Below are 14,794 nucleotides of genomic sequence, written 5' to 3' on the forward strand. Positions count from 1 at the left end.
GAAATAATCATTTGTTCCAAGAAGAGAGTGAGGCTGGATCAGGAAACCAAGAGTGGGTATAGCACAGTCCCACCTGGTTGCTAATATCACACTCCTTCCAAGTAAATATGAGTCAACATGTGGTTAACTTCAGGTAGGTGGAAAATGTAAAATATCAGTAGAGGAATAGGTAGACAGACAAAAGAGGAGAAAATACATATCTATTTCTGATATAGCCTTAATGTGAGTACTGAGCAGAGGTTATCTGCATTCTTTCCTTATTCTTTTTTTTCAGAAGCTGGAGAAAAATGAATTCTAGATGTTTGGAACAGCCTGACATAAGGCAAAGATACAATATGACAGGTTTTATATCCTTAGTGCCCCAGAAATGAACAAAATGAGTTGCACTGAAACATTCACCCTTGTTGCTGCAATTTTTGTTGGTAACTTTGAAAAGAGCCAGGAGATTCCCCTCATGGCCTTTCCAGGACAAATAAGACTGCTGCGGTCTTCATAGATCATGCCACTACTATGAAAATCATACAATAAATTCAATGTAGAAACACAAAGTTTCCCCAAAGCTGATTCGTTCCTGTTATGTCACCTATTTGACAGTTCACCAACCAGTTACCAGTCTTATGGCTGGGGAACTCTCACCTTGGTAAAACACAAGAGTTAATGGAATGTGGAAGACAAAAAAGGCAGTGGAAATTTTATAGAGTAATTTTAAGCACAGCAAAACTTTTGATTTCTAATTCTTTCATACAAGAATCTTTCTTCTTTCCCATCTTCCACATGGTCTTCTATATTTTTCTGCAGTAAAATGGATTTTTCAATGGGTATAACTAGAAGTACCCAAAACTTGCCCCTCAGACTCAAGCATATACCTTGTTGAGCTGTGAAATGGAAATATCAGAAAATGCCATTCGGAGGACTAGGAATGGGGAAGAAGATACAGGTTTGGTGGGATTTGGGGCAAGATTACAGAAAGATAAAAAGATCTTGGAGGGTACCAAAAGGCCTTTGAATTTCCCTATGACTTAGACATACGTACTTACCTGTCTATGGCATAACTCTGGTAAGCTTTGCTGGTTCTGAGAGTGAGCCACGATCCTTAAACCAAGGCAGCCTTCTTCAGGCTCAGGCATGATCAGCCCTGATTAGAAATATGTTTTTTCAGAAATGATATACTATCTCAACACTGAAGTATCCCCCAAATTAGGAAGTTGTGATATTGTTTGTTTATACTTCTAATAATGTGTGGCAATCACACTGAACTGTAATTACGTAGTCTCTTCTCAGGTAGAAAAGACAACATCGTTTGGCTCTGTCATAATCGCGAGGATGTTCTCTCAGCATTCATTAAGGATGCGCAAAGTCAAGTCATGCATTCACACTTACAATGGGGCTACTGAAAGCAGCCTGTCTGGAGTGAGGCACTTCACTGGCTCCTTCTCCACTTCCTAGAACGAAACAGCTCCCAGCAAGATGATTCGAGGATTTCCTTCCCAAAGGTCCATTATGAACTGCCCTGCAGCTGGGGGCCCTCAGTTTCGCCATATTGCTGAGAGAACCGCTGAGAGTGTCTGCAAAATCGTCATCTTCAGAGACAGCCTCCTGATAGGAGTCTAACCTCTTGGCTGAGGGATAAAAATCACACTGGGTCATTACCTGAGAAGAACCACTTGCAAGTTGAATATGTCAGGCATTTACTTAAACAGCTATGTCACACCATCTCCTCCCTTTTCAAACCTGGCCTCCGAACTCCCCTCCCTCAATACACCTAGTTAATGAACTTACCTCATTGAGAAAAGTAGAAGCAATCAGATAAGAACTCCCTCCTTTTCCCACCATCAAATCTACCAACCTATCTCCATCTGTATCCAAACTCTCCGTCTTCCCTCGTACTACTATGGATAACGTTTTAAATGCCAAACCCTGCACTTGTCATCTGCATCCCACTCCTCTGGCCTTCTCAAGGACTTCACCCTTCCAGCTCTCCTCTCTTTCACTTATACCAATCTCTCCTCAACCAGTCTCATGACTTTATGTCCCTTTTTTTCCATTGACATTGCCCTTGTCAAGGTCACCAATGATCTCCATGCTACCAAATCTAATGGTCGCATCTGTCCATATCTTATTTGAACTCTTAGCAATATCTAACACAGCTGACCATTCTCTCTTTGAATTCAACTTCAGGGTTGACCAAATAGCTATTTGGTTTCTGTGACACCATGGGTACCTGTTTTTCCTCTTACTTCAATGGCTGTTCCTTCTTAATTTCTCCTGCTGTCTTCTCTTCTCCTCAGCCCTCAAATATTGGGTTGCTGCAGGAGCTCCTTTCCTTCTCCACCTATATACTCTTCGTTGGTGATGTCATCTGTCTCGTCTTTGAAATATCATCTCTGTGCACAAGAACTCCAAATCTATACCTTCACCTCCAACCTCTGACTGGAATCCAGAATCATATATCCAACTCTCCACTTGACACTTCCAGCTGGATGTCTAGGAGGCTCTTCAAGCAGATATCTGCAAGGCTCACCCCCTCACCTCCCTCAAGTCTCTTATCATGACCCCTTGGCAGTGAAGACTTCCCAGATCTAGCCACATTATTTATTATAAATCCTATCCCAGGACTTACCACCATCTATACACTATATATGTTATTTGTTTTTATTTTTTGAATCATCCAGTAGAATATAAACTCCAAAAGTACAGAGAATTTCGTCTGTTTTGTAATATGATATTCCCAGAGCCTAAAGCAGTGGTTGATAGAAACTCAATAAATACTCGTGTAAATAAATAATAGATAACTTACATTTGACATGGTCAAAATAGAATTCTCCTCCTCTTCCCTCTCAAACTTACTCTTTTTCTGGCTTTCCCCATCTTTGAAAATGGCACCTAACTATCTATCTAGTTACTTATTCCAAAAATCTAGGATTCTCCTTGATTCCTCTCTTCTTCCCCAGCTCCCATATCCAGATCGTCACCAACAGCTGTCCATTATTCATCCAAAATATATCCCAAGTATCTCAACTTCTCTCTACCTCCATTACCTTAGTGCAAGGCACCATCATCGCTCAACTGGACCAGTGCAATGGCCTCATAACTGATCTCCTTGCCCCTCTGCAATCCATTCCTCAAACAGTAGCTAGAGTGATCTTCTTAAAAGATAAAGCAGATCAGATCACTCTTGCATAAAACTCTCCAGTGGCTTCACAATTCACTTAGAATAAAATCTGAACTCTTAATCTTGGCTTATATAACTCAAAAGGATCTGATTTCTGCTGACCTTTCTAACTTTCTTGCCCATCCTTCTTCCAGACTTCCACTAAAATCTAGCCTCATTGGTCTTCTTTCTTTACTTTGAAAATTACCAAGCTCATTTCAGCCTGAGGGCCTCTATACTAGCTGCTCCCTCTAATTGCAAGGTTTTTGCCCCTGAACTTCAAGATTATGTTATTCAGACCTAGGCTCTAATGTCCCCCTTTGAGAGGCCTTGCTCAACTATCCAATCCAAAGCTGCCTTCCAATCATTGTATATCATATCACCCCATTTTAATTCTCTGCAAAGCACTTTTCATTGTTTAATATTTCTCTTGACTTAAAAATTAATTTATTTGTGACTATTTTCTCCAATAGAAGTGAGAGCAGGAGCCTTGTCTGTCTTGTTTATCATTATGTTCAGTGTCTGGCATATAGAGCAGACAATCAATACATATGTGCTTGTTGGATTGCTAGTTGTCTGTATTCAGGCCAAGTCTAGCTACTGAATAAAGTAAGGCTTGTGGCAAGTTAATTTATAAAATAAAGACTATTTGCATATCCTATTTATTTTAATAGTTTCTGACTAGTTTTTCAGGACAAGGAGAGGCTAAGAGGCAATGTGGTGATCCTGGGTTCTAGAACCCAACTCTTCCAAAGAATAAGTGGCTTTCAGCAAATCACTTGCTCTTTCTGGGCCTCTGTTTTCTTATTGGCAGAATGGACAATTTGGATTCAATGACTTCAAGATCCTTTCCAGTTCTGCAGTTCTGCAAGTTTCATCATATTCTCTGCCTAAAAGATATAGAATGTTTCCCTGTAGCACCTTTCAGCTTGAAAAACCCATCCACTTATAGCATTCCAAACATTCCGAAGTTCTCCCTTCTCACCTGTGCCTTTGCTCAGAATATCCATTCTTTTCCTTTCCACTTCAATAAATCTTGAACATTTCAAAAGGCTTGGTTCAAATGCCAGTTCCTCACTGATGACCTCTGTAACTGTACTGGCTCTCACTCACTGGGCCTTTAGAGCTACCATGTGCTCAGTGTTACTACATGCCAGGCATTTGTCCCATTTCATCACCATAACCTGCTGAGGTAGACACTACTAATACCTCCATTTTAGAAATAAAGACATCAAAACTAAGTAATCTTCCCCATCTCACAAAGTGATACACATTGGTCTCACATCCAGTTCTATAAGCTCCACAGCCAGTGCTCTGAGTCCTCATGTTATATTGTTTCAAAATATCGCCATATCTGTTAACATATATTATTCCTTATAATTTTACATAGTCAATCTTCCCCTGCTTGATTTCCATGAGCCCATGTTTTGTAGTTTAAATAAATAAATATTTAGTAAATGAATGTATGAATAGACATAGGAATGAAACATCTCTAGCATCAAGGGAAAGCTGTATGGTAGTGACTTAGTTATTGAGTACCTCCTTTTTATCAAGCACTTGGTTAGGGCCTTTCAATAAACATCTCTATCTATATATTCCCTTTTCACCTTAAAAATAATGCTATCAGGTAGGAACTATCACTGCTCCACTTTGCAGCTGAGGAGACTAAGATCCAGAGAGAATAAGTACTTTGACCATGCTTAAACAGCTAGTTGTGAGTAGAGTTGGGACCTGAATTTAGGTTTTTCTGACTGAAAAGACAGTACATGTATCCACTACATGATATCTCCTTAGCGGTTACTTATATACGACAGGTTAGCTCAGAGATTCTCAACAAGGGGTGAATTTGTCCCCTAGTGAACATTTGGCAATGTGTATATATGCTTTTGGTCATTACAACTGGGGGAGCAATGCTACCAGTGTTCAGTGGGCAGAGGCCAAGGATGCTCCTAAACATCTTATAATGCATGTGACATCCCCCACAGCAAAGAGTAATCGACCCCCAAAAGTCAATAATGCTGAGGTTGATAAGTCTTTGTGTAGCTATAGAAATTTATTGATGATGTGACACCATTTTAAAAATAAGTAGAGTATTATAAAACATATTTAAACATGGAGGCTATACTTGAGGAATTTCCTCTAGCCATCATTAGGGAAAGTAGTCATCATGCAACTGTGTAATTTGTACAATGCCAGAGAGCTCAGCTATTACTGTAGGACAAACTTGCTGGGTAAGCAGAACTCCAAGAGTAGAGTAAAAATTCATAGAGTAATCTGTAATCATTTTGTGGAAAGCTATGAGAAGTAAACAGACTAGTAAAGTTACAATGTGATTCAGAAAACAAAGCTCCTGAAGCAATACTTCTAGACTCAGTAAAAATTTTTCAAAAATTGGGTATGAGAAGCAAGGGCTTATTATCATATTGGTAAACAACATCTACCCAAATGATCATGAAGACTTTTCCTATGTCTCTGAAAGTAGGTTCTCATTAGTTCCACGAATGCCTCACAGAGGGGCAGGAATTCTTGCCCTATGACTCATAAGAGAAAACATACAAAGTCCTTTGTCTCAAGGTAAATCCTGGGTTAGGTACTAGGTTTACTACTTTGTTTCTCTTTCTTATTTAATCTCTAATCTGTCTTCTCTTCTGATTCCGCTCTTCAAATATCCAGTAACCTGTCCATAGTCTACTACTTACGTTTATTTGTATACGGAAGAAGTGAGCATGAGACTATGGAACAAAAGTTTATCACACTTTTCAATGTACTCGCCAAAGGGCTGCAAACAGGGGTGAACAGCACAGCACAGTCAGATGAACTTCTTTCCACTGTACCATCCACATACCTTCCATCCAACATTTTGCTATGAACTAATACCCTAACCATTTCCAATGTTCCACTTTCACCTGCTTGTAAACAGCACACTCAGCTGAGCTTCTTCCAGCTGTATCATCCACAAATCCCTGACACACTAACCTTTCATTCTAAGCTAATTCCCCATACATTTCCAACATTCCAAGAATTTCTTGTCTATTATCCCTCAAGGCCCCAAACTTCAATTGGTACAAAAATCTACCTCTGAAACTGACTGCCTGAAAATCAAACAATATGGAACAAGAACACCAACTTTAATCTTATGACACTTAACAAGGTATTTTTATGTTTCCATGTCTGTCTCCCACATTGCACCATGAGCTCCTCAAAAGACAAGCTTATTTCTTATTTTGACAACAATAATAGCAGCTAACACTTATAAAGAATTTATTGTGTGCCATGCTGTAAGAGTCTTTTCATGAATTATCTTCTCTTATCCTCTTAACACCCAATGAAGTAGATACCATTATTGATCCTTTTTGTTGAGGCCCAGAGAAATTAGATAACTTTCCCAGGGTCACACAGCTTGTAGGCTGTGAAGAAGGGAATCAGACTCAGGAGGCCTGATTCCAAAATCTCTGTTTTGGGAAACTACTAAATGCTGCTACCATGTACATCAGATTCACAAACTGTGCATCATAAAGGCACTCTCCAGAGAAACCCAAATTGAAGGACATTCTACAAAATCCTTCAAGAGTACCCGTCAGAACTCTTAAGTTCATCCAAAATGGAAAGTCTGAGAAACTGTCAAGTCTAGAGGAGTTTAAATGATGACAAGTGTTATGTGCTCTCCTAGATGGGATCCTGGGACAGAAAAGGGACACTAGGTAAAAACTAAGGGAATCTGAATAAAGTATGGATTTCAGTTAATAATGACATATAAATATTGGTTCATTCTTATGACAAATTTATCATAAGACTAATGTAAGATGCTAACTGGGGAAACTGAGTGGAGGGGCACAATAGAACCCTCAATAATATCTTTTTAAGTTTTCTGTAAATCTAAAACTATTCATTATTCTCAGCTAAAAAGTTTATTATTAAAAAAGGCATTCTCTTTCAGTAATCTTTTGAAGGAGAGTTAAAAAATTTTTTAAATGCATATAAATCACTTGGGGATATTATTAAATAACGATTTTAACTGAAGTTTTAAAGAGGGGCCTGAGATACCATGTTTCTAACACATGCCCAAGTGTTGCCGATGCTGCTTGTCCATGCACCAAATTTCTAAGCTGCAAGATTTTAAAACATAAAATGGTATCGTCAGATGTGTTTATTAGTTCGATTGCATATGTGCAAGGGGGTATTTCCTAGCAGCAATATTCTTCATGGAAGTATCTCCCAGGCAATGCTTTGCCAGAAAATCTTGAAGGGTTAATGAGTTTTCATTTCAGTGAAAATTGCTATGTCTCAGAGTTAAGCTCTGGGGAGAATTAGTCCCTACCATTACCCTCTTCAGCATTCAGAGGGAGAAAGTGTGTGTGTGTGTGTACACATGTGCTTGTTTTTAAAGCATTACTAATGACCAGCTATTTTTCACATTTGCATTGTGATTATGTGATGAATACTCAACACTTTCTCTCTCAGGAGGCTCTAAATGTATCAATGGTAGAGAAGTGTTCACGGGCAAAGTCAGCACCTTCTAGAAGTAGTGCAACACTCCATGGTTCACAGACAGGTGTCTTATCAATCAAACTTCAGTCAGGATAGCATTTGGTGCTCGGTCACTTGGTATCTTCCCTGCATGAGGGGCCACAGAAGAGAAGTACTCATGGGGCGGGAGCGTGCACGCTCAGGGACTGGGGTGGGAGAGGGCTGGTATTAACCCTCTAAAATGCTACAAATACAAAAATAATGCAGCGCTTTCTGCTGTATGTTTTGTGAAACATTACTGCTATAAGATACTTCTCAAAAATAGGGATTATAGTCAAAGAATTTTGGAAAACACTAATCTCACAAATGGATGTAGAAGTCTAGCTACAGTGATGTTCACTGCAGCATTCTTTGCCACAGCAAATGACTGCTGACAGCCTAAACCAACGGTGGACTAGTCACATAAATTTTGTTAATTATTACAATGTAATACAGTGTAATCACTAGAGCAATAAGGAGAGAATGGAAAGGTGGTCATGATGAAGTCTTAAGAAAATGGGGATAAAAGTAAAAGTACACTGTAGTGCCACTTTCATTTGAAAAACACATAAATGTGTACATTTCAAATGAAATGCACTAAAATGTTAACAGTGGTCCACTCTGGTGGGGGTTATTGGTGGCTTTTAAATTTTCCTCTTTTGGCTTATCTGAATTTTGTATAATATTGCTTTTGTAATAAAAATACAATAAAGAAGATGAAACAAGGCAGAGAATCATCATCTCCAATATGACTAGCTATTTTTTACATTTAAATAGTGATTACGTGATAAATACACAACATTTTCTCTTTCAAACTGACAGGTAACAACAAAGCTGGCTTAAAAATATATATATATACCTAGGATAAAATATAATATATTTTTTAAAATTTTGGGCAGGATGGGATGTCTAAGTTGAACATTACTGTAGAAATCATAATACTCATAATCTTACTAATATTCATAATAATTGACAAAACTTATTTAATAAAGATATAAAACTTCTGACAAGAAGAGACAGCCTAGCAAAGTTAAGAGACTGGTAGGCAGAACTCTAAGATGGGCCCCAGGATTCCTGCCCCCTGGTGCACGCACCTTGTGAATATGACGAGATTCCATTTCTGTGATTAAATTCGTTACGTCTCAAAGGTGGAGGGATTTTGCAGACGTGATCAAGTCCCTAATCAGCTGAATTTGAGTTAATCTAAAGGAACACTATCCTAGGTGGATCTGATCTCATCAGGTAAGCCCATTAAAAGAGGGGTCAGGACTTCCTCAAGTCACAGAGAATCAAAGTTAGAGATTCTGCTGCTGGCGTTGACGAAGCAAGGGGCCATGCTGTGGCAGGCCACCTCTAGGAGGTCAAAATGGTCCCAGGCCAAGAGCCAGCAAGAAAGCAGGACCTCAGCCGTATAACCTCAAGACTCAGAATTCTGCCAAAAACCAGTGGGCTAAAAAGAGCTTCCCGAGCCTCAGGTAAGATCACAGTCTTGGGACTGGCCCCATGGCCAAGTGGTTAAGTTCGCATGCTCTGCTTCGGCGGCACGGGGTTTTGCTGGTTCAGATCCCGGCCGCAGACACGGCACTGCTCGTTGGGCCAGGCTGAGGCGACATCCCACATAGCACAGCCAGAGGCACCCACATCTACAATATACAACTATATTCTGGGGGGCTTTGGGGAGAAGAAAAAAAAAGATCACAGTCTCAACTGACACCTAGGCTTCAGCCTGGTGAGAGACCCTGAGAGAGGACGCAACTCTCCTGCACCCACTGAAGCCGTGAGATGGTATATTTGTGTTGTGTGAAGCCACGACGTTGGTGGTAGTTTGCCATGCAGCAATAGAGAACTAATACACTGATAAATGATGAACTAGCAAAATATTTCCCACATATAGAAGAAAAGGATAAAATCAGGATTGATATTCAAATTATGTAAGCACTCGTTCAAGCCAAGTACACATATGAAAATGGACGCTGGCCACAGACAACCTAGACTGGGGCGTACAATGTGAGTATCAACTTTGCCTTAATAAATAACACCCCCCTGCTACAGACTACAAAAAACAAAAAACTCATTTATAAAATAGGAAAAGGATAAGATCACTTTACTGAGGAAATTCAAATGGCAGATGAAATACATAAAACGTTAAACATCTCTTTACTAATTGGAAACAAATTAAAATAATGAAGTGCTAACAGCATCTACAAAAATCACATAGATTAAAAAGAATAACTTCATTCCATTATGACTGGGCATGAAAAACAGGTATTATTTTTCTGGGTTATGGGAATGTAAATTAGCACGATATTTTAGAGGTAAATTTTGTAGGACCTATACAATTTTATATGCACATACCTCTGGATCCAGTAATACCACTTCCGGAAATGTATCTTATAAAAATAATTGTACAAATATACATGTACAAAAATGCATATTGCATGATGAATTTTTTATTTTACATGTCATAATTCTCTTTTTTTCTTAAAGATTGGCACCTGAGCTAACATCTGTTGCCAATCTTTTTTCTTTTTCTTCTTCTTCTTCTTCTCCCCAAAGTCCCCCAGTACATAGTTGTATATTCTAGTTGTAGGTCCTTCCGGTTGTGCATTAACATATCATAATTCTTAATCTTGTCTATCTCCTCACCTTAAACTCTAAACTACATGAGATTAGGACTCATGCCACATATTAGGAGCTCACAAAATATTTGTTGAATGAATAAGTGACATTAATTGCAAGCACTGTGATAATAGCAAACTAAGCTTGACCACATATAATGTAATACTATGCACTTAAATGTTAAGTTATGGGAAAAAGTCCATGAGATATTGTTGGATAAAATAAGCACAGTGCAAAACAATATAACATGTTCTAACTACAAAAGGAAAAATGTGTAAGTATCTATGTTCACCTATAGAGGAATGTACATAAAGGAATGATTATATATTCATCAAATTGTTAATGGTGGTTAACCTCTAGAGAGTAGGGCTTTTAATTTGTTTTGGCCACTTCTCAGAATTATTTTCATAGAAGTATATATTACTTTTATAAGTAACAAAATAAAGTTCAATTCTTTAAAGAAAACTTGAAATTTACTTATTTCCTTCCTTAGCCTTAGACGTTCAGTTCATCTTATTTAGTCTTAAACTAAGTATTCTTAAACAAGAATCAGTGGGTACCTATGGGCTGAATGATGGGGTTAGGGGAGGCTGTAGTCCCTTTGGAATTATTCTCAAAATATTTTTTAAGGAGATGGTCCACAGTTTCATTAGATTCTCAGAAGTATCTATAATGCAATATCAGTGTCACCATACCCAACCCCTAGCCTTCTACCACTACCGATAATTTACTTTCCTTTTAAAGAAACCATGGCAGTAGACTCCCTGACTTTGACCTACTAAGTCTGAAGGGACAACAATGAAGCTTAATGCCCATCTGGATGAGTTAAGTATCCAACGCCTAAATAGAGAACTTCCACGCCAGAATTATCAAACCTTTACGTGGGTGAAAAAATGACCAGTCTTAAGGTTAGTTTTCATAGAAGCTTAGTCCTCACCATTTTCTTCATGGCAGTAATCATAGCCTGCCACACTACATCTTCGAAAAACCATCTTATTCTCAGTGAGGGTTCCTGTCTTATCAGAAAAGAGGTACTGAATCTGTCCAAGGTCCTCAGTAATGTTTAGGGCTCGGCACTGAACAGTGGAGTCCATTTTCTCATTGTAGAAATCCACATCACTTTGAATGAAATATATTTGTCCAAGCTTCACAATTTCGATGGAAACATAGAGTGAAATGGGAATCAAGACCTAAGAAGAACCAATTTAAAAAATATTGAAGGGGGAAAAGAAAACATGAGAAACTGAATATAGATAGACAGGTAACAAAGATCTCAAAATTCTTTGATGAACTCAGTAGAAATTACCTGTAACAAAATGATCATGGTCCAAAACATATAGAATCCTGCCAAGAGTGGTGCGACGACATGTCCATCAGGCTCAGGGATATTAAAAAAGAGTATGTTTTCATATCTACTCAACCAGATTCCATGACCTTTCAAAAAAAACCACACAGACATCAAAAGGATGCTACATATATATTATGCAAATATAAAACTTCATTCCTAAAGAAAGATGGATGAGAGTATTTATTTTGGTTGAACACCAATTGTTTGTTTTTGTAAACATTCAAATTCAAAAGGCTACACATTCTTCTGTCTCTGCCTCTCTCTCTCGCTCTCTAAATCTCTTTCCAGTTCTTTTTAGTACTGTGGCCATGTGTAACTGGATATAATCAACATTAATGCTTTTCAGGTCAGAGAATGAGAGCGATAAAGATGTGAGGAAAAAAATGATTGGCAAAGAAAACCGCCCTTACAAAAGTCAAACATTCATAAATATTTTGAAAATAAAATTCTTTTAAATGAATATCTTGCTGAGAAGATGACAGCAAAGAATCAAATTTTACCTACCCAATGCACCAGTTAAACACATTATAACCAAAAGCAGGACACACCAGAGGACATCTGTATTTGCTCTTCTTTCTAATTTGCTGCGTTTATATCTTGGACCGCTGTTGTTCAGCATTGCTTTGGTTTCATGGCCTACAAAGGTAATACAACATGTCAGAAAAATGTGTAAATTAAAGCCAGGTAGCAAATATCTTACTTAAAATCTCTCTGGCAGACAATTTAATAAAAAGTAGTTACATACTATATTTTGAATGCTTCCTTTTGTGTTCCATTTAGAAAAAGAGACCAATGATTAAGTTTATTGAGACAAAGTTTCCTTTCTGCTTTTGCAGATTACATTTTGAGGAAATGGAAAATGCTAACTTGTAGAAAAACAGAGAGGAGACAATGGTGAAAAATCAGAATTGTAACTAACCTGCATAAACCACAATGCCCACAACAGCCTCTGTGTTTCTAATGGTGCATCCTCTAAGTAGTAAATTTTCTTTACTGAGACCCACGCGTTCTCTGTTGGAATGTTCTCTATATGAAAGACAGCACATAGATTCATTTTTAGATGGCAAAAGTGAGGATGTAAAAATAAAAATCATGGTTCTCGAGGTTCTTGATTGGAGTACTAAGTCAGGCAGTTCACAGGAAAGGTGTCAAATCTCTGGCCCATTTGCTTTTATTTCAGTTACTTGCTTTGCTGGGAAAAAGAGGCAGTAAGTTTCTAACTACCATTGTTTTCTATTATTCATTGTTTCTCAACTTCTAATACTACAAAAACTCAAAAATATTTCAAATAAGGAAACTGCTTCCGTAGTACAAACTGTATTTTGAAGCGATGAGGGAAAAGTTCTTGATAGAATTAGAAAGTTACCATTTTCAATCCAGATGAAATCAAGGATCATTCTAGGCAATGATAATCAGGGGCTGCTAAAATCATTACATGAAAGGCTGATGGGGAACTTTATAATGAAAGGATAAAGCTGACAACACCAATCTTAACAGAACTACCAATGGGACAAGGGGACATCACAGTCCTCCAGATGCTATGGGATCGAAAGTGCATATCTCCATGGGAACCTAATTAAGCCTCTATAAGGGTGAATCAACCTGGGTCTGTGGCTTCAGATCTGTGAAGTCTTTGAAATTGTATGCAATATTTCCTGTGTGAGTGTGTACGTACGTACATATGTATACGTTTGTCATATTCTAGGAAGAGAAACTATTTTTTTCATCAGGTGCAGAAAGTGCCCCTTGAAAATTTACAGGAAATAAGAGGGCCAGAAAAACATGGCAATCACCACCGCAAGAATGCAGTCGGCTAAATCTAAAATGTAGTAAACTCTACAGGCAAAGTCACCTGGTTTATTCAACAAATGAACGGCATGGAGGCAAATGGAGGGGAGGAGGACTTGACACAGGAGGGATGCAAACAGCTAAATCTAGAACCTGATAAATTCTACAAGCTAAATAATCCAGTTTCTTGGGAGGGGAAATTTAGAGACATATCAACCAAATGCAATGTGTAGACCTTGTTTTGAGCCTGGTAGAGTAAATTTGACTATAAAATTTCTTTTTGAGATAATTGGAGAATTCTGAACAAAAACTAGGTATTAGATGATATCAAGAAATAGTTCTTAATTAGATGTGATGATGTTATGACTATGGTTTTTTAAAAAGTCCTTTTCTGCAACATATTCAAAGTGAAGTATTTACAGTGAAATGATGTGATATAGGGGTGGGGAACGAAGTTGGAGGATAACTGAAACAAAGTTGGCAGAATATGAAATAGTTAAAACTAAGTGAAGGCCCATGGGTGTTCATTACACTTTTCTTTCTACTTGTGCATGTTTGAAATCTTCTGTAACACACAGTTTAAAAAGTATCAAAGTAATTACTTGATTAAATTATTATACTGGCAAAAATACAGAGCAAAAATCATTGGAAAAATTTTTTAAATAAGCAAAAAGTAACATATTTCACATATTTTGAAAATACCCCTTAATTTCAGCATTAAAATTAGATTGTTTTCTAAGCAATATACTTCGGTCTATAAGTTGCTTCTTCTTTCTTACATATAGGAAGATGATTATTGCATCTGTTATCCTTGATTCCTGGAATTACAAGGAAAAGAATATAAAAACTCTTCAAAGAAGGTTTCAAAAAAAAAAAAGAAGGTTTCAAACCACAAAGGAGGAGGAAAATAGATTTGTCATTTCACTACAATAATTTGTAAAACACTTTCTTCTAAGAGGTGTATTTTTACATTCCTTCATTCATTTGGGTTTACGTACAAACAGGAGAACCAGGAGATCACAGTCAGAACCAGTAGCGTAGCGTCCTTGGGTTTAATCTGATCCTACAGATGAAGGAATTAAGTCCTAACTTTATATTTCCATATAGCATTCCCAGGCAAGCACCACACAATCCTCATCAATATAGCATTTGTCACCCCTAGAACCATCAAAGGAACAGATTTAACCTATAAAAGCATCATTTCCAAAGTTCTTTAATAAGTATTAAGATTTTTTTCCCCTGGGATTCTTAATTTTCACCATTACATCACTCTAGATTACTTACCATCCTTAGATCCTTAGATCAAAGCCCAGCTTCTATCTTGATTGCACCTGCCCCAAATACGAAACATGGCCTGCACTTGACGGGTGTATGACATCTGG

General features: G+C 37.8%; 1 protein-coding gene across 1 annotated transcript in view; it reads right to left on the minus strand.

The window, feature by feature from the left end:
* LOC124237213 (phospholipid-transporting ATPase VD) overlaps nt 1-14,794 on the minus strand; it is a 109,133-nt gene that overhangs the window by 39,550 nt on the left and 54,789 nt on the right. The window contains exons 6-10 of the mRNA XM_046656657.1: nt 12,544-12,650; nt 12,129-12,260; nt 11,583-11,710; nt 11,214-11,466; nt 1,381-1,619 (exon numbers count right to left, since the gene is read on the minus strand). Of these exons, the coding sequence (XP_046512613.1) occupies nt 1,381-1,619; nt 11,214-11,466; nt 11,583-11,710; nt 12,129-12,260; nt 12,544-12,650 (859 nt within the window). The remainder of the gene's footprint in view (nt 1-1,380; nt 1,620-11,213; nt 11,467-11,582; nt 11,711-12,128; nt 12,261-12,543; nt 12,651-14,794) is intronic.

This window comes from Equus quagga, chromosome 3 (genome assembly GCF_021613505.1).
Source record: "Equus quagga isolate Etosha38 chromosome 3, UCLA_HA_Equagga_1.0, whole genome shotgun sequence".
Lineage (NCBI taxonomy): Eukaryota > Metazoa > Chordata > Mammalia > Perissodactyla > Equidae > Equus > Equus quagga.